The sequence below is a fragment of the Squalius cephalus genome, assembly GCF_949319135.1.
Source record: "Squalius cephalus genome assembly, chromosome: 7".
In the NCBI taxonomy this organism is placed as follows: domain Eukaryota; kingdom Metazoa; phylum Chordata; class Actinopteri; order Cypriniformes; family Leuciscidae; genus Squalius; species Squalius cephalus.
Window position 1 is genome coordinate 26,755,061 of NC_137128.1, and position 21,090 is coordinate 26,776,150.

The window sequence follows — 21,090 nt, forward strand, 5'->3', positions numbered from 1 at the left end:
AAGCGAGTGGTAAGTGTGGGGGGCGTGTCTGTTGTCAGGGGTCATGTGACCATGTAAAGTCATGTCACTAGTATAAATCCTCTGTCAGACACGTAGTCTACTGCTTCTCTCCCAGCGTTTCTAACAGTGGACTTGCATCCGGTTCGGTCTAGCTGTTACATGAGTCATGGCAGGTAGGCAACATTATGGACGTCACATATCGTCAATGCCGGTAAAATGAAGTAAATTACAGTTGTGTTTGCGCAAGTTAAAAGCGGTTTGGGCATGCAGTCCTAACCACGCGCTGCTTCTGAGGTCGCAGGACTCGTTGGATATTAGAGCTTAACGTTACATTTCATTTCAGGATTGAGTAGACTGCGTTGTCCTGTAATATTTGCCGATGTAAACAGTTTAGTGTCTGCTATGTTGCGTAAATGGCCTAGTCGCCTCTCGTACGCAGTATGCGTGCAGCCGTTGGCCTGTCATGCAGGAAGAGCTGCCGTTAGTTTGTCACTTCTATCCCGGGTGAGTTCAGTATGACCGTACACAGAGTAGGCTATCGATCACACAGCGAATACGGTGCTAAAAGAGCGTTTTCCCTCGCTCGGATGTATTGGAATCAGTTTATATAACGTGCGCTAGTGCATAAATTGTCTTTAAATTAACGCTAACATTAACTTGTTGTTGTGCAATAGTCATTCATTGGCCATCTGTTCAAAATACAAAACGAGTGCAGCGACGCAACATAATAATTCCACCTCCGCTCAAAACGTCCTGTTATCTTCTAGCTCCACTCCGGGTTTTGTGGTTTCTAGTGATGGAAGTCATAAAAACATGTACGCTGTGACTTTCATCCTCACATAAGCTGGTCTGAAAAAATCGAGTTCTTTAAAAACAAAGTCCCAGTGCTATATCATCCCTCTTGGATCAATGACGCTTGGCCAATCAAAGGATTTTAACTAACTGTTGTATTCACCTTTTTCAGTGCAGGACTTCCGATTCATTAAGGTTGAAATTAAATCAAAATGGAAGTCTTTTTAAAAAAATTTTTTTATGGCGTACTGCGACATTTATACATAATTTATCAATGCACGTCATTATTTAATTCACATAAGTTACCCTTGTAATCTTTAATCAAAATAACTTTCCTCTCTCCTTTCCTCTCCTCTGGTGTTCACTGGCTCGAGGGCGGGACGACCTGTCATGAGAACACTGCATTAGCAAACTAACGTACAACGATCCAATCAATTGGATAAATTGAAGTCTCACTCTAAAAAAAAAATGTTCTTGTTCGAGAAACCGTTTCATTCGGACATATAAGCTTGTTTCTGCCACTGAATAAAAAAAAAATATTAAAAAGGTATTTTGCGACTTTCTGACTTTTCCCCCCATAAATGCGAAATATACACTTTTTTTTCCCCTCAGAATTTGAGTTTATATAACTTGCATTTGCGAGTTTATCTGACTCACAATTCTGAGAAAAGTCAGTAAAATGAGTGAGTGCAAAAAGTCAGAATCGCGAGCGGAAAAATGCTGAGAATTGTGAGATGAAAAAGTCTATATATATATATATATATATATATATATATAATTTTTTTTTTTTTTTTTTTTTTTATTAGTTTTATTCCGAGGCAGAAACTAGCTTCAGTACAGATATGTCACAATAATGAGGAAAAGAATCGCAAATTCCGTTTCATGTCGACTTTAAGTAACACAAAGAATAACAAAGCACAGTAAATGGTAAAACTATTTAGGCTACTATGATTATGATAATAAATAATATAACAAATACCAGTTTGCATTAAACAGCATAACAGACCGTTTTGTACAGTTAAGACAAATTAATTTGCCAGGCTTCCTTTGTCAGACACTTCCAAGTTAAAAATGGCTGCGCCCACTCTTTAGTTTTAAAATAAGGTTGATAATGGCTATTTTTTTATATGCAATATAAAGAAATTACATACGAGAATGCGTAAGTGATGGCAATGATTGTGTTTTTGTTTAATGCAGACCAGGCTTTTGTCACCCTTGCTACAACTGACAACTATGCCAAAGGAGCATTGGTACTTGGCAAGTCCTTGAGGAACCACAACACATCGAGGAAACTAGTGGCCATGATTGGCCCCCATGTCTCAGAACCCTCCAGGTAGAGTGTTTGCTGTGTTTTTTAGCACAGCACAAGTAAATGGGTTTTCAACTGCTTTGCTTTGTCCACAGTGCAGAGTGTTATCTATAGATCAGTCAACCTCACTTTGTGCTCTGTGTGCTACATTTCAGAGCAGTGCTTCGTAAAGTCTATGATGAGGTCAGGCTGGTGGATGTGCTGGACAGTGGGGACACTGCACACTTGGCCATGATGAAGAGGCCTGACCTGGGCGTCACCTTCACCAAGCTTCACTGCTGGACTCTTACAGAATACTCCAAATGCGTGTTTATGGATGCAGATACTCTAGTGAGTGCTGCCTCTCAGTGCTGGTAGTGATGTTTTCATGTCTTTGAGGGTTTTTTTAAACCGTGTTCCCTCTTGTCGCCAGGTTTTGTCTAACATAGATGAGTTATTTGAGAGAGAGGAGCTCTCTGCTGCACCTGATCCCGGCTGGCCTGATTGCTTCAACTCTGGCGTGTTCGTCTTCCGGCCCTCCAATGAGACGTATGGGAAGCTTCTCACCGCCTGCTCAGAGAGTGGCAGCTTTGATGGTGAGTGACGCTCTTTAGTCTTGTTATATTTATTGAAGAAGCTATGGGGGTGTTTTAATATTCCTGGACTTAAATTGAGGTTTGTAAAATAATCTTTACCATATATTTAGGAATTCATTTGAAAAAAATGGTCCCACTCCTCCAGCACAACTTGTAGGCTATACGATATTTAAACCTTGGTCTGTGAAAGTTGTGCAAACTTGAGCTCAACATGGCAATGACTGAGTTCTTTATCAGTCATGTAGGCTGAACACAAGGTGGCTCTGTGATTTTTCTTTTTTTGGGTGCACCACTCCATCCCACACCGAGTTTAGGAATAACTCCCTCAGGTGAAGTAAACAAAGGCCTCTTATATGAGAGACTCCTACTAGACCTTTGTGAAATCACTTTTGACTCTCAGGAACCCTCAGAGTTTATACCGGATTACATGATATATCATGATATACCTGATAAACCTCAATCCCAGTGCATTTATGTGGCAAACTATTGAAGATGCTGTATTTGTCACTTCGTTAATGTTTCTGTGCTTTGATGTCTAACCCAAATTAATGGTTTGCTCTTTATTTAGAGACCTAATCTTGAACAAAGAAATGAGCCTCAGAAGTTATCAGCAGGCCTCTGTTTTGAAGGTCTTGGAGGCTATCATATTTCTGTTTTATCTCAGTCACTCTGCTTTTAAAAACACAATTGCATCATGTTTTTATCTCTCTATGTATATATAGCACAACATACAGACTCAGAGGGTTCTTGTAGTGTGATTGATTAGTCCCAGTAACAGTGCCTAACAGCCTATGGCTCCTCATCAGAACTCATATTTTCAGAGATAAGTTCACCTAAAAAAAGAAATTTGTCATTTACTCACCCTAATGTTGTTCCAAACCCATATAACTTTCATTTGTCTTTGAAACACAAATGAGGATGGTTTTTAATGAACCATGAGAGAATTGTCTCGCCATTGAAAGTCCATGTAACTGAAACTTTTGATGCTTCAAAAAGTTCATGAAGAGATTGTAAAAGGGGAAAAAGGTATGAATCGAGCAGTTTAATCCAAGCAAGCATGCTTGAGCTTCTGTTTATCATATTTTATGTGCATTGATCAATTTTTACATGTAAATAAAAACCTTAGTTAAATCTGTTCATTATATAAAGTGGTCTTGTCAGTAGACTTGGATTAAACCACTCAATTCATATGGATTCTTTAAGGTTTCATTAAAAATGTAAAAGAAAATTGTGTTTTGCAGAGAAATGAAAGTTATAAGAGTTTGGAATGACATGTTCTCAGTCATAGTCATGTATAGGACATCATGTGCTTTTCATATGTAACATGAGTCTCATGTTCACTAATAATCTGAGGTCAGCAGGACTGAGGTCACTTTTCTTTGCTGACATGCCCGTTGAGAAACCAAGTAACAAGGTTAAGCAAACAGCAAAGCAAGTGTCTCTTGAAGCAATCTTCTAATTGCTTCATCTATTTGGGGAATATTACAACATTCTGTAAATATTTTTTCATATTTTTCACAGTGGAGCGCCTAAACCGTTGCGTAAACTTGAGGACTGTGCTATTCCTTATTCGTTTTGTTTGTCTTGTTTTCATCAGGTGGGGATCAGGGTGTTCTCAACAGCTTCTTCAGTGATTGGGCCACGGCAGACATTTCAAAACACCTTCCTTTCATCTACAACCTCAGCAGCATCGCCATCTACACCTATCTCCCAGCATTCAAGCAGTGAGTGAGATTTAACATGCTAGAATTCTCTAAGGGTTTTGGAAGTTGGTGTTCGAGCAGATGGGTTAAATTAGTTATTCGCATGTTGCCTTCATTTGTTCTCGATTTTTATTTTATGAATGTTAGGATTGCTTGCAGATGTTAAGTATTTGTAATTAGCCGGTGCCATGGTCAAATTAAAACCCAATCACACAGCAACATTGAAACACAGCACCAGAAATCCTTTCTGTTCCTGGCCTTGCACTTCAACTTCCTCCAAATACATTCTGCCCTCCAAAAATAGTGGGGCTATTTTAGGGTCTATACACAGAGCCGAAATGTCATTTTGAATAGTTTGTTACATGATCTTTTTTCCACTAGCAACACATTCTGTTATCTGGTTAGTCAGGCTCCCATTAGGATCAAATTTAAATGCACAGTTTGTACCTATATGCCACAAACCCATGACTAACATTTGGCTTTATTAAAATAAGTTTAGGAGGCAATTTTTAGGAACATTAAATTAGTGCGTTGAACAAATGTGTATTATAACTGGCAGGTCCCTCTTTAGCACTTCCGGTTGGCTGGAGTTTGGGATTTCCGAATCCTTGTCATTTTGCCGGTTGCGATCTGATCATTCCTTATTCCCTTAGATACGGCCGTGATGCCAAAGTTGTTCATTTCCTTGGCAAAGTCAAACCATGGGATTACAGTTATGACACCACAAGCAAAAAAATAAAGGGACAGTCCCAGGATGCTTCTGACATGCACCCCAACTACTTGATGCAATGGTGGGAGCTTTTCTGTTCTTCAGTATTGCCCCTCATGAAGGAGGAATATGGTGACCAGCTCTTCCTTTCCGGATGCACAGAGGTAAGCTCCACTGCTGAGACTGGCACAATGATCATTGTATAGACAGTTTTTGGCCAGTATTGTGATTTTTAAAATGTGAAAAAAAAGAAATGGAATTAATAATGGAATTAATTTATATCCATTTGGAATTGATTGGATTGTATACGTGAATGAATGCTGCTTATTACATTTTTATAAGATTATAAAGAGACTAACTTTATAGTTAGTCTCAGACAGTGAAGAACTTAGGAGTGATTTTTGATAGTTCTTTTAAATTCAACAAACAGATTGACAACGTTGTCAAGTTGAGCTTTTTTCAACTGCGCCTTTTAGCAAAGGTAAAATCCTTTTTAAACCGGCATGACCTTGAGAAGGCTATTCACGCTCTAATAAGCTCTAGACTGGACTACTGCAATGCACTGTATACTGGTGTCTCCCAGTCCTCTGTTGGCCGTCTTCAACTTGTCCAAAATGCAGCTGCCCGTTTGTTAACGAGCACTAAAAAACGAGAGCACATAACTCCGATTCTTTATTCCCTCCATTGGCTCCCGGTACATTTTAGAATTCACTATAAAATTGTATTGTTTGTTTTTAAAGCTCTTAACGGCCTCGCCCCATCTTACATATCAGACATGCTGACCATTCGGAATTGCGGAAGGACTTTGAGGTCGTCCAATCAACTCATGTTGGAAGTGCCCAGGTCAAAACTTAAACACTGGGGAGACCGTGCTTTTTCAGTTTCTGGACCTAAGCTCTGGAATAAGCTCCCCAGTGAGATGCGTATCGTTACTGACCTGGGCCTTTTTAAATCAAGACTTAAAACGTATCTTTTCAAAATGGCTTTTAGTACCCAGTAGTGTGGTGGCACTTTTATATTTTATATTTATCTTTATTCTATTTTTTCTTTACTTTTTATTTCTTCATTTATTACTGTACTGGTTTTTCGGTGTGTTGTTTTAAATTGTTGTTTAATCTGTTGTAAAGCACCTTGGTTCACCTATCGGCTGATGTAAGGTGCTATATAAATAAAGTACATTTACATTTACATTTATACACTGAGAGACAATTTCTTTTAAACGTTGCTTTCTGTTGGTCAACATCGTTAATTCACATGACCAACAGAAACGCGTTGCAAATTCTGAGTGGGGAAATCTCTTTTTCCTTGTGAGAAATTCCTGATTGCATGAATTCCTATCCAAATATTTGATTTTGCCTGTGAACATTTGACAAACAGTAAATGTGAATGCATCCTGAGACCAAGAATGCGCTTTTAAAAAATTATTTTTTTCTTTTTAGCTTTAAACTTCTAACTCTAAACACCTTATGTAGTTTCACTTCACTACATTTGCTTTCTCCTACTGTGCAGGAAAGAAATAATGAAGTAATCCATTTTTTATGCAGAATTGTTATGCTAATTATATTTTAACATCATCTGATTTGTTCTACTGAGTTTGTTGTTTGATCAGTAGTGCCACTGCCATATATTTCTAAGAAAGTTATTAAATCTGTTATAATGTTACTGATAAGGTTATTTTATAGCCTTTAGACATTTTTTAATTTATTTACTTTATTGTTTGTGATTTTTGCTTTCTTTTCCCCCCCTCAGGGTGATATTCACGATGATGTGGCTGAGATGCACATATCCCATCATCCCCCTCCACCTCAGATGTCGTCTCAGGAGCGGAAACAGAAGTGGGAACAGGGCCAAGCTGACTACATGGGACTGGACTCTTTTGACAACATAGAGAAAAGGCTAGATTCTTTCCTAAAGTGAAAGGCGCTTAGGAAGAGATCATCAGATCTAGTTTTGTACTTTGTACAGGACATGAAATAACATTAAAAAAAAAAACCTCCTATGATTTTTATACCTGTCCAGATCATCTATGCAGCTCAACTACTCAATCTCTTACACAGTATGATTGTGTCACATTCGAATGAGTCAGTATGTCACTTGCCTCATTTCCAGAGGAGACGTGACACAATTCAGGCATTGTTTCTGATCTCACTGACCAAGATCCAAAATCCTATAATATAAATAGTCTTACACCTTTCAGGTTTTACAGCTTTCTTTTGCCCTTCATGTGTTTGTGAAGATCAGAAACATTTGTTGGAAAAGAGAAACGAACAGCAAACAAAACGATACTAAACCTTGTCAGTGACTTCAGCATCCCAGATATGCTAAACACCACTCCAAATTCAATTTTAATCATCTAATGACCGCCTTTGCAATGATATTGTTTACAAGACACATTGTGTGCTGCCAACTCGCTTAAATCGTCATTACTGGCTCCGATACACTTCAACTCTTATTGTATGAACCAATGTCACTCCGCTCTTGTCTACTGTGCAGTCACTCCCTGTAGCAGGGAAAAGATACAAGAGTTTTGCTACACCTAGTTACTACTGTAAATGCTGTAGCTGTTGATAACTAGTTTGTAACTTTCCTGTAACTCTGCCCCCACCTGTAACACCTGAAATAAAGAACTAGTAACAATTCCCTATTTACTGTGGTTAAAACCAGTTTATGCACAAAAAGACTGCTAAGTGTTTATTGCAATAAATTGTTGGAACAACCATACAGACATTGTGTAGATAAAGTGAATTTGGGTAAAACAACCCTACCGAACAATTTGCAAAAGAGTAAAGAAAGTGCTGTTTTTAATAAAGTAAATAATCTGAAATGAACAGACATCAGTAAAGTTTAGGTAAAACTAAATCTCCATGAGGGTTCGGATCTCATCTATCCGTGCCTGTTTAAGGTTCTGTGTGTTTTTCCCTCCGAAAGCTTTCTCCACAAGCTCCTGCTTCTTCTTCTGAATCTTCACCATGTTCTCCTCCACGGAGTCTTTCACAATAAACTAAACACAACAGAAGACAACAAAAGTTGTTTCATTTATCAATTTTTTTTTTACTTTCTTGACCTTTCAAAGCACACTCAAACACTGATTACCTAATATAAACCTAATAGCTGGATAATCATTCTAGTTTATGTAAACTAGAAATTTATCAAGTTGTTTTTAGTATAAATTTGTTTTAAGTTGATGCTGTCAGTCTAATAGTCCTAATGTACCAAGTAAATGTCACACTTTATTAGTGTCTGATTGAAAGTGGAATGTAGATTATTTTCAAAATGTCACTCAGCTTTTGTCAATCCAAACTTACAATTTGGCCTCAGAATTCTAGACGATACTTGATTTTTTTATTTTATTACAACAGACCTCTGTTGTGAATGTGGATTTTACTTACTGTCATATTACACACCAATGAATATCAGTCAATTATTTAATGACAATTACACTAGTCTCACAAACTGGTTTATGGTTCTTGGTTCATTTTGAATCTTGTATAACTGAAAAATAACTGTTCAATGTCATTAACAAAATAATCAATTGAGAGAATGGTCTGATTCAAGCTACTAACTCACTTGAAAAAATTTTGGGAATCTTTTAGTAATTTAAGGAACCGGTTCATGAGTCTAATCAGGCTTGACCACTCACTGTGTCTATTAGTATGTGCAACAAAAAAAGAACATGCTTAAAGGGACCGTGGTTGCACTTTAGACTGTTCCACATGTACATACTATGTACTTATTATAGCAATTACAATAACTAGGTTCTAATCCTGAACCTAACCTTAACCTGTGTCGTTACCTTATATTACCAGTGCTTTCTTAGATAAGTCAACTGTAAGTACAAGTACTGTTAAAAAAAAAAAAAAAAAGGATAACCGGGATTGTTCACACCAAAATGTTTACTTGCCCTCATGTCATTACAAACCTGTATGACTTACGACTTATGACAAATGTCTCTGGTGTTCTTTCTTTTCTTTTTTCTTTCATCTATACAATGGAAGTCAATGGTCTGCAAAACTGTTTGGTTACCAACATTCTTCAAAATATCATCTTTTGTGTTCTGCAGAAGAAAGTCAGTCATACAGGTTTGGAGTGGGAGAGAAATGACAATATACATGTTTTACTCCAACTGTAAAACAATTTTTTTAATTCTTGATTGTTTTAGTTTTTTTATAAAGCAAAATTGTGACCATTGTAGTCAATCTGAAGCCCTCATTGTTAGCCTCAACGTTATGAACTAATAAGGATATTGTGTTCATCATGTTGTTGCATTTGTCGGCACTGTCTGTTACCACTGAGAAAAACGTCAGGCGTGCAATAATAGCAACTGGGATCAGTCGCTAACATTCCTCTGTGTGCTTGCCATGGCACAAACCATAGACTGTACCTTAGTGATCACCACATCTCTGCTCTGGCCCAATCTATGACATCTGTCAACACACTGGTCTTCTGCTGCAGGATTCCAGGCCTGAACAAACAGTACAATAAAGATAAACAAATGAGCTCTTTGAGTGTGTAAGCCTCTATTCATTCCCCATTATAGATCCATTGATGCGGAATCAAACCATGACATCACTGCCACCTAGTGGCTGACACTATCCTGGGGATTTCAACTCACAGGATCCATCAGAAAGACGTGGGAAGCAGCGGTTAGATTAAGCCCAACTCCTCCAGCTTTGAGTGACAGTAACATGATGGTGGGGCTTCCTGGAGAGGAGTCTTGAAAGTCCTGAATGGCCTTTGCTCGGTTCTTCTGATTCATCGAGCCATCCAGGCGAGTGAAAGAGAATCCATATTCTCTGCAGACAGCAGCAGCGTCAGCACACTAAACCACTAATGGCTACCTATTTTTTTCCAGTATGTAGTACAGTCTAGTTTTTAGTAGCCTCAGGAATGAAAACTGTACCTCAAGGGAAGCTCTAAAACATCCAGAAACCTGGTAAACTGAGAGACCACAAGACTCTTCACAGTGGGGTCTTCATTGCGAAGCTTCAACAGGTTGCTCATCAAAGCATCAACCTGCATAAGGAAAAGCACTTTATTCAAACATGGCTGCTCATACGACCAACACAAAAGACTCTTTAATCGCTGAAGAAACTTAAGTGTAAATGTTTGCTCAGGACAGTGATTTTGTGTGCCTTTCTGAAGCATTTTCCCTTCTTATTTATTTATATTTAACCAAAAAAGCTAAATGATGCCCATTGTTTGTCCACTGAATCTATATGAAATTATTACACTACTGTTCAAAAGTTTGGGATGGGTAAGATTTTTTTTTAAAAATAAGTCTTATGTTCACCAAAGCTGTTTATTAGATCAAAAATAAAATTAAGAGTAATATTGTGAACTGTTTTCTATTTGAATATGTAGTAAAATTTCATTTATTCCTGTGATGGCAAAGCTGAATTTCCCATCTTCAGTGTCACATGATCCTTCAGAAATCATTCTAATATGCTGATTTGGTACATTTATATGAATTATTTGAAAACAGTAGTGCGCGAGACTTTTAAAGTATATTCCTTTGGCCGTGAGCATTGAAAGATGCGTAGTGGACTTTGTTTTCAAGTGCTCAAGTCACTCACACATACACAAAAATTGGGATGTCCGCGGACGGCCGAAGTATACTTAGGGCTTTAGTAGCAAGTCAACTATATATCAACAAACACAATTGTAAAGTCCCCTTTGAGCTACATCCAATTTCAGATTGACCAAAACAGCCTAAGATGCATAAATGTTAAGGTTACTTTGGAACTTGATTGCCAATTCTCCCCAGTTGCTGATCGAGCCTCCACTTCCTCTCCAGGATACTCCACCAGTTCTTTAGTCTTGATCTGAGCACGACACAGGGGACATTTGGCCTGCTCCTGAGAGACAGGAACAATCAGTACGCAGAAATAACATCCAATAAAGGAGACTTCAGCAAACCTCTGAGATGCTGAAGTAATGCTAACCTTCTCCGAGCGGATGACCTCACAGATGCAGGGCCTGCAGTACACATGAGCGCAGTAGGTGATGACAGGCTGCCGCAGGGAGTCTAGACAGATGGCGCACTCTTCGTCTGAGCCAGAGTTCAGCACCAATGTGATCTTATTGATGAGGCGCTCCCGCAGCTCACCGGGGGTCCCAAGATCACCTAACACACATCCAAAACATTTGTTCCCCGAAAGACAACTGATTCTTCACAACACGAATGATTAGGGTGCTGCGGCATTGTAGTTAAAGCTTTAAATTAATTTTAATGTAAGGTATGTTTTATTTATTAAGTGTAATTTATTTTAATTTAATGATATTTAATTGAATGTAATCAGCGACTGTCTAAACTCTAATTTATACCTGCCACTGTGTATTTGCCCACAAGACTGGGGTGACAGCAGCACTGCCTCAGACGGACCAGGATGGCCAGCACGTCGGCATAGTTCGTCATGACCGTTCCTTCTTGGAAATACCTGTAAAGACAAATGGTTTCTGTTATCGGACTTTAAACCTATGTAATATTGATGCTCTTTAAATCTGTAGCAAAAGTGTGCCCACCTGCCGACGATGTTCCTGCCCTCCCTCTTGACCTGTTCATACTCCTCCCTCTCCTCCTCAGAGAGAGTCACATGCTGCACAAACACTCTCCGTTCGGGTAACTGCACCAGCGCGCGCCCAGCCACTTTACTGGTCTTGGTGCGCCTCAGTGTGATGCCCTTCACCAGCGCTTGCAAGTTCCTGATAACAGTTATACGATAGAGAAGTTCATTAAATTCAATGCACTGAAAGTGTGATTTGGGACACAGCTATTAACATACTTCAGTCCAAATCTGTCGCCCATGGTCACAGGTCTCTGAATGATTCTGTTCCACCACTCCTTCACATCAAAAGGCTTCAGCTTCAAAAAGGACAGCAGCATGTACAGATCCTTCAGGGAGTTCTGAATGGGAGTTCCTGAGGGTAAAAATACGCATGATTGACGTGGACTTCATAGGCATTAAGATTAATGATCTGTCCTTTTGATGATATTCACAGGTGATGAGGTAACCCAAATGAACGCACCAGACAGGATCCACCTGCGCTCTGACTGGAGCCCCAGCACAGCTTTGCTCTGAAGAGCACTAGGGTTTCTGATGACGTGACCTTCATCCAGCACCACCCTCAGCCAGTTCACTTTGTGCAGAGGACTACTGGCTTTATTCTGCAGGCAGGGTCAAAGTTCATTTTTTTTAGAGTGTCTACTTACACCAGTCCTGTTGACAGGGGCTATTTACACGAACTCCACCAACTAGTGTTTAGTTTAGCCACACAAAATTACAAAGGAAATGAAGCCAGTAACTGGGACAGTGTCGTGAAGAGTAACGGCCACTTCACACTAAATGCGGAGGCAGCACAGAAGCTGTGCATATGCAGAGCATTGTGCTTTCACACTGGCCGCTGCTTGTGTACTGCAAAAACAGACGAGTATCGTTCATTCTGTCACCTTTCAGGTGTTCTCTGACGACCACTGTCTGTCACGTGCTTTGATTTATGACGGGCAGCATACTCTGCTGCTATGCGGGAATAAATTCCAGTCCCAATCAGCACGTTTGTTTTAAATAAAACATATATAAAAATATTTAAAAAGTGGAAATAAAGTGCCTAATTTGTATTCAATAGTAGGAATAAAGTGTTTAACATGTATTTAATAGGCTTATAAATAAAATTGGATGTGGTGTCCTCATGTTGATCGGACAGACGGGTATATTTTGACCAGAGTGCAGCCCATATTGTTACCATGGCTCTCTTTCTAGAACTTCAAGGACACTTTTTCTGAAGAGCAGATCCAATATGGAAGGACATAATGATTTTAATAAATATACACTGAATATGTTATTACTGCATACCATTTTATAGTGTCCTACAATACAATACCGAGGTGTAAATAGCATCCGCCACTATTTGCACTAAGTAGCATCTAATTCTATTAAACTTAGCATCTAACTACTATTTCACACAATAAAAAATATTTTCTTTGCACTATTTACACAATGTAAATACCATCTAACTTAGTGACCTCCAGCATGGCTCAGCAGCGTCATGTAATGACAATGTCTAAGCAGCAAGAACAGCAGGACTGTGTTTTAAATCCACCCACCCCAAAATCAGATGAAAGCACACTGTATGTTGTGAGAACCACATCTTGCCCAGACAGAAGGCCAACAGATCGGCTGCGCTCAGGACCGTAGTACAGGTACACTTTTAATGTGACATCAGCTCGAATATGTTGCTCAAACTGGTCCTGCATGCATATGAAGCACAAATGAGAGCAAAGTGAGTTCAATATTTTAAATTTTTCATAAAAACAGATTTTCAACACTCACCAGCCAGTTGCTAAGGACAGACAGGGGACATAAAATCAAAGTGGCTCTGGCCCCTGACCCCCCACCAGCTCCAGATGGGCCCTTACCAGTGCCTACAACCCACACAAAGCAGATTGATTCCTGTAAAATTCTCTCATTCCATAATAAACAAACGGAAAAAATGGTCATTAATGTTACACCCACCAGAACTCTTCTTCGCACTCTTTTTTGCTGGCACAGCCTGTGAGGAAGTGCACTCCAGAGCGGCAGCAAAGTCCACATCATCCAGCAGAACTGCTCCTGTGTATTAGAGTGAGTGAGAACAAAGTTAATTGACACTGAAAATATATCTAACAAATCTGCCTTTCAGTTTCATGAAAAATAAAGGACAGGAAGCAAGCATACCTTTCTTGGTGTTGGCAGACTTTTTAGCAGCTTTCTTTGTGGTTTTTGCTATAAGAAACACAAATAAGTGTAATACAAAAAAAAAAATCAACCATTATTATTAACATTTACGTTTATGTATTTGGCAAACACTTTTATGCAAAGTGACACACTACTGTTTAACAATTTGGTGTCAGCAAGATTTCTTTTTTGGAAAGAATGAAGCAAAGATGCATTAAATTGACAAAGACTCTTACATTGTTTTAAAAAACAAAAAAACAAAAGCATATTAGAATGATTTCATTCATCATGTGACACTGAAGACTGGAGTGGACAGCTTTGCTATCACGGAAATAAATTACATTTTAAATTATATTTAATATTTGAAATTGTAGTAATATTTCACAATATTTCTGTTTTACTGTATTTCTAATCAAATAAATGGATGCTTGGTGAGCATAAGAGACTTCTTTCAAAAATATATCTGTCCAAGTATAAATATATAATCTCACCAACCACAGACATTTGTACATGCATCAGGACTTAAGAGAAACTAACCTTTCTTCTGAGGTGCATCTTCATCAATGGTGTCAGCAGTGGCACTGTTAGCATGCAGTCTTTTCAATGGAGACGACCCCACTGGTTCCCCTGACTCTTCAGGGTCTCCACTTTTCTCTGTAAATAAAAAATATATATAAAATGTGTGTATCTGTGTGTCAGTATTCTACAACAAATGTAACTTCTTCACTTCAGAATGGATTGCAGTTTTACAAATTTGTTTTAAAAACATGTGACTTTTTTTTTTTTACCTTTTAAGGCTGCTTTCTTTCTGGTAGCAGAAGGCATGGATGATCCTTCCTGAAAAGTTGCATTTTTGATATGTTCATAATTAAATTCTGGCTGCAAATACATGCAAGGTCACAGTAATCAGTTAAATTCATTATATCAACAAAACCTCATTTACACACACATGCTTTATTTGTTAAAGAAATTTTATCTGCGTCTTACACATTGTTCCAGTGGCAGGGGTTTCCCATTGTGGAAATTAGAGACTATCAAGGCAATGGTGGTGAGGGTTTTGCCCTGAAACACAGCATACAAGTTCTGAGCACTAGTAGGGCTTATATTGAGCACTAAAAGAACAAGTCTAAGATCATCTCACCAGCCCCATGTCATCAGCCAAAATCCCACCAAGCACTTTCTCAGGCCTCTCCTTCACTGCAAAGTTAGTGAGAACGTTAAAGTAAAGGCCATTCTTCTCCTCCCAGAACGGGGGCAGATCGTTGCTGTTTTCACGAGAGGTCATCCATGAGAGCGCCTGCTTTTGATGTGGGAGTAGAGGAGTGAACACTGCCTGTACGGACAGACATTAACAGAGACATCTGTAAGTGACTGATGGATGAGATTGACGGTAAAAAGAACAGCTGTGTTCTTTCAATCTGTGCTCACCTCTGCTGGCTCCATTTCTCTGGTTTTATCCTCCATCAAATCATCAAAGAGCTTGTCAAAGGCATTTTTCAGCTGATATGATGTAACAAAAATGTAATTATTAGCCATTTCATTGAAGTTAAACAAACTTGGTTTGGTTTATGGTGGTTCTCAGCACTGTTTGGTCATAAACGGCATGCTAAAATAATAATAAATAATGCTAAATGAATACTAAATGCAACTAACCATATAAATGGGTATGGCTAAAACAGAACAATAAACAGACTTATTGCCTATTAAAAGGAAAGACAAAAAGCTTCCCATATTGTGGCATTAACAGGTGTGCACCTGATAAAACTAAATTATGCATTGAAAAAAGTATGATACATACTACATTAAATAAACTTGTAATAAGAATAATTATGGTTATTTTTAATTTATTTATTTTTTTAAAAATGTAATATTTTTTTATGTTTGATTATACAGACATTTTTGTTAGTACTGTGTTTGCTGTAAAAAAAAAAAACAACAACAACAAAAAAAGTTAAGAACCACTGATCTAGATTTTAACATACTAAAGCATACTAGACAAATAATAATAATTTATTTTGACATCTTATAGCCAACATCTGTAAAACGGACACTTAATATTCAACATTATTATTCATCTGCCTGCATTGACACCACTGTATTATAACTGAACTGAGCTGGACAATGACATCACTGTTTTATCTAGAGTGGCTGTATAATGAGCTAAATTAATAACTAATGATATTTACAACAGAAATGAATCAACACTGAACTTACTTAAACTGGACAATGACACTATTTTCTTCTAGAGCTGCTGTACAACCGAAACAAACTTTGTTGCATAATTTTCCTGTTATCACTGTAAAGCTGTATTGTATCTTTTTACAAAACAAACTGTATTGTACAAAGCGCTATATAAATAAAGGTGACTTGACGAAATGTACCTCTTCTACAGTCAAAGGAATGGCAGATATTTTTGAGGACAACCCATGCAGATCTCTACGCAAAGATGTTTGGGTAGCACCTCCTAAGAGAATAAGAAAAATAATGTCAATCATATAAGCATTATGTATTCACCAAAGAACATTAAGTAGTGAATAAATAATGGCATCAATACACTGTCAGTAAAAAAAAAAAAACCTTTCAAGTCAGAGCCAAGTCTGAAACCATAGCGTGTCATCAGATTATGCACAGCTTCTCGCTTCTCCTCTTTGCCCCAGAACGTGAGGATCACAGGCATTGTGAATTTATTAGTATTCCCAAAGGGCACAACCCTATTAAGAGATCAAACACAAAAGAGATCTGTTGCAATCAATTTGCAATAAAAGAAATCAATTTGCAATAAAAGAAATCAATTTGCAATAAAATAAATCAGTTGCATATTTAATACAAATTACTTCAAAAATATTTTTTAGAAAAGAAGAAACTACAGTACCCTTCCACCCTTGCCAAGTTGTTGTCCATAATGTAGGCCATTGGAGCTGCCAGCTCTTTCTTGATGTGCCCCACCTGACTGCCATACACATTGGCAACCATCACTGCATTTCGGTCATAGGGATTCTGTGGCTCTCTCACCAAAGACACCATCTCTCCTTTATTGACCTACATCATACGTCACAATCACACAATATTCCTGTTATTAAACGAGATTGAATGAACCTAATAGAATTATTCTGTATTTTGAATAATAAAACCACTAGAGGGCAATACACACTGTGTGGTGGAACAGGTGTGAGATTACCTGTTCCTGTCAGGTGATAAGGGCGGCAGAGGAATTACGCGGGTACAGATGGCGGGAAAATACAGTTCATGGCGAAGATATACAACTATGTTGTACTGCAGTAAATAATACTGCATTCTTGTATATTATGTTAGTATTAAACAGCAACAGGAAAATGCTTTTTCTGATGAGTTAAATGTGGAATACAGTCCAGTAGCAATGCACTTAGAAACCCTATGTAGGCACACACACACACACACACAAATATGTGTGTGTGTATATATATATATATATATTAGGGCTGTGAAAAGATTAATCGCGATTAATCGCATCCAAAATAAAAGTTTGTGTTTACATAATAAATGTGTGTGTACGGAGTATAATTATTTTGTATATATAAATACACACACATGCATGTATTTATTTAAGAAATATTTGCATGTATATACTGTATATATTTAAATATAATTTATATTATATATAAATATTAATATTTGTATATATAAATAACACATTTTTCTTAAATATATACATGCAAGGTGTGTATATATATATACAAAATAATGATACACAGTACACACACATTTATTATGTAAACACAAACTGTTATTTTGGATGCGATTAATCGCGATTAATCTTTTCACAGCCCTAATATATATATATATATATATATATATATATATATATATATATATATATATATATATATATATATATATATATATATATATATATATAGGTCATTGACGAATAAGGTTTTTAAAAGTGTAAAAAAATAGAACGGAGATATAACTATATTTGAAATCATTTTTTTAGTTTACCTAGGTGTTAACAATTAGATTTTGTGGTTTGTACAATCAATTAACACTGTTTTTTTGTCATTTTTTACAAGATGGAAAAAATGTCACCAAAAAAGTCATTCGGTTTAACCACTGATTTGAAAGTTAAAAACTGATTTGACATTGATGTTGAGATAGTATATAGTGTGTACCACAGAAGAAATATTTTAAAAAAAATTATCACTGATCTCATAAATGTAATCATTTATTGGACTACTCTAAACACTCCAACATATTCAAGTAAAACATTGCACAGGGAAAGGAGAAAAGGGGAAATGTAAAAAAGAGAGCCTTATCTGCTTTATATTTGTATTATTGTAGTTCCTTTAGTTATTAAAAACAATATTATTCCATTTAAATATTTACTATATCGGTTTTACCGAATGACCTTTTGACACTTCAAAATCTTTAAAATACCTTTATATGTAGTAAAATATAATTAAAACCTTTTGGATTCAGTAAAAGAGATCAAGTTGTACTACCTTACATACTTTGGATGTTATATATTTGTTTTTTCAACACAGAAGCGCTACGCTTAAACACTACGTGAAAAGACCCGAGGCCCAGAGAGAAGGAAATGAAAAGTGGAATAAAGTCGTTATTTTTGTTTGTTTTTGCACACAAAAAGTATTCTCGTCGCTTTATAAACTTAAGATTGAGCCACTGGAGTCACTTGGACTATATTAACGATGTCTTTACTACATTTTCTGGGCCAGCAAGTTTCAGTCCCTTAGAAGCCTATGGAGGAGTGATTCAGCTCTCAGATTTAATCAAAAATATCTTAATTTGTGTTCCGAAGATGAACGAAGGTCTTACGGGGTTGGAACAACATGAGGGTGAGTAATTACTGACAGAATTTTCATTTTTGGGTTAACTATCCCTTTAAGGCCTTTGGACAAAAAAAAAGACCCTCGGTGCAGGGGCGATTCCAGGATTTTATAAATGGGGGGGCACAGGGGGGACCAAGAACCAGTGAGGGGGGGGCCCATGGGAAATCAGAAAATTCCACTGGAAAAACTTCTCCTAAAGTAGAACAGTCTTTTTTTTTTTCAATTAATGTTTAGGCAGTCTTTACTTACATACATCATTGTTTATTCTTTCAAGCAGATATATTTATTTGTATGAATTAAATATAATTAATCTTTATTAAAGCTATTATTAAAGAGCAGTGAATGCTTTTCTCTTTTTATTTTGTTGTTTGAACAATATTAAGTGTACAGAAGGCATTAGGTTTATTACGCACTGTCACTTTAAGACCGAGTGTGCAGATCCAATTGCACTGCTAATGCACATCCGATATTCTCACAACTGTACGTTCTGTAAAGACATAACCGACTGTGTTTACGTCGAAACTCTCAAATACTCTCAAAAACGGACATGTTGTGTGTATTTGTCCATTCAGACGCGAAAGAGAGCTCAATTCAGTCCTTTGCGCGCAGCGCGCTTAGCTGTCTATGTGCAGGGCTGCACTCTTCGGGTTGCGTGTGTGTGTGTTCGCACAGAAAAACATACCGAATAAAGCTCTCTTTCGCGTCGTCACTCTTATTCAGATCTGTCCATATGTCTGCCTTTCTCTTTCTCCCAGACGTTTACATTTTTGAACGATTTGTGAGACATGCAGCATCAAGCGCATTCCAACTCGTGTGCCGCTGGGTAGATCAGCACGTTATTCAAATGTGCGCAACTACCACAAACGCAAATCAGTTCTGACTGGCGAAAAAATAGACGAAAATGTTAGGGAGGGACGATTGGGGACATTTTCGTCTATTTTTTATTCGTTGACGAAAATGTCAATACATTTTCGTCATAGTTGTCGTCATTTAAAACTGTTTTTGATATAGTTATCGTCTCGTGTTCGTCTGTGAAAAAATGTCGTTGACGAAAATAATGGCGAACATTTTTCGTCAACGAAATTAACAATATAATATACTGTAATTGAGTGTGTATACCATAAACAGTGACATGTCGAGGTGTCTCTCTCCTGACTCCTGTTTGAAAAACGCGGACCAGAGATTCTGCTTTGCGAATCGCAAATCAAGCAGTGATTGACAGCGCTCTGATGGCGTTGGGCATTGTCATGTTGACAGTAAATCTAGCCCAATGATGTTGGGGGGGCACCAGGGGGGGCCAATCATATTCCAGGGGGGGCCGGTGCCACCCCGTGCCCCCCTTCTAGACACGCCCCTGCCTCGGCGTCACGTCATTGACCCATATATATACGTGAAGATCCCTACCATTCCAGTGTAGTAGCGCAGACCAACAACTGAGCCTTGAATTGATCCAATCTGAACACTCTCCTCTGCCTCCAGGTCCTGCCCTCCATCTTCTGTTAGATTTGCAATTTCTTGGGATATGGTCACTGTGCCACCAACATCCATGAAATCTATAAAAGCTGGTGTTGGATGACAGGCATTATAATTAATGTTGGGCGTGACAACAATTGATTCAACACATTCGGAGGAGATATACCAGGTTTTAGTTTAGACTATAGTTTGCTAGGGACCATTATTAATCATATTAATTTCACAAATGTATTTGACATCTGCTGTTTGTCACCGTATCGCGGCGAGGCGCTGGTCGAGGGGTTGTGAGGGTGAGCACTTGTTGATTTGTTTGATGACTGCATGTCTGCGATCACAACACAAACACGACACGTCACTGAGTCAGGTCCTAACCAGAAAAACAAAGCGCCATTCGAATGTGCAATAAAGCAAATGTAAAGACATTGAATTGCATATAATGACACTTGATAGTGATATAAAAAATAAACTAATTAATCCAACTAGAATTAATGGTTCATAACAAGCGAACACGCTCTCGTTCAGCTGCAGGCCACACTCACCTCCCGATCAAGACTCCAGTACGATAAAGGATTGCTGTATGTAAACTGATCCAAATTCTACATGAGCGATGAATATTTCAGTACTTATAGGGGTTTATTGTAGTTCACTCGTCATTTGTTGACAACAAGTTGAGGTTTCAGGTACGCCTGTCAGTGGCGCGAGTGTTTTGAAACTGTACGCTTATTTCCGGCGCCAGATTCAGACTTTCACGTCACTGTCACGTGAACCAACCAGCAAAGACTACCGAATGTCGTCACTACAAATCTTTTGAATATATTAATGCTTTAGGCGTTTTAATCAAACAAAATAAGATTTCATCATCATCATGTCTAAAAAATAAATAAAAAAATCTGATTAATAATAATAATAAAAAAACATGATTCTCGTAAAAGAGCCACAACATATTTTTGTTACTGTGGTTACTCTGGAAAAGTAACAGACTTTGTAGCTTG

The 21,090-nt window shown here is 37.8% G+C and overlaps 2 protein-coding genes across 3 annotated transcripts; one reads left to right on the plus strand and one right to left on the minus strand.

Moving 5' to 3' along the window:
- Positions 1-36: 36 nt before the first annotated feature.
- gyg1a (glycogenin 1a) lies at positions 37-7,809 on the plus strand. Its single transcript, XM_079875647.1, has 7 exons — positions 37-173; positions 1,990-2,125; positions 2,257-2,431; positions 2,514-2,676; positions 4,274-4,400; positions 5,033-5,252; positions 6,838-7,809. The coding sequence occupies exons 1-7, from the start codon at positions 167-169 to the stop codon at positions 7,003-7,005; spliced, it is 996 nt and encodes a 331-aa protein (XP_079731773.1). The 5' UTR covers positions 37-166; the 3' UTR covers positions 7,006-7,809.
- Positions 7,614-20,838, minus strand: hltf (helicase-like transcription factor). Of its 2 annotated transcripts, none has more exons than XM_079875644.1 (25): positions 20,638-20,838; positions 20,352-20,465; positions 20,030-20,187; positions 16,672-16,838; positions 16,377-16,510; positions 16,181-16,263; positions 15,228-15,299; positions 14,941-15,132; positions 14,787-14,861; positions 14,588-14,636; positions 14,337-14,453; positions 13,800-13,847; positions 13,599-13,694; positions 13,416-13,507; positions 13,190-13,333; positions 12,115-12,253; positions 11,871-12,006; positions 11,611-11,790; positions 11,413-11,525; positions 11,031-11,212; positions 10,824-10,943; positions 9,989-10,101; positions 9,701-9,881; positions 9,470-9,550; positions 7,614-8,089 (listed from the first exon to the last, which is right to left on the minus strand). In XM_079875644.1, the coding sequence occupies exons 2-25, from the start codon at positions 20,419-20,421 to the stop codon at positions 7,943-7,945; spliced, it is 2,889 nt and encodes a 962-aa protein (XP_079731770.1). In that variant the 5' UTR covers positions 20,422-20,465; positions 20,638-20,838; the 3' UTR covers positions 7,614-7,942. The 2 variants fall into 2 exon arrangements, with proteins under 2 accessions (XP_079731770.1, XP_079731771.1); XM_079875645.1 differs by having other exon boundaries at positions 20,352-20,423; positions 20,638-20,716.
- Positions 20,839-21,090: the final 252 nt, after the last annotated feature.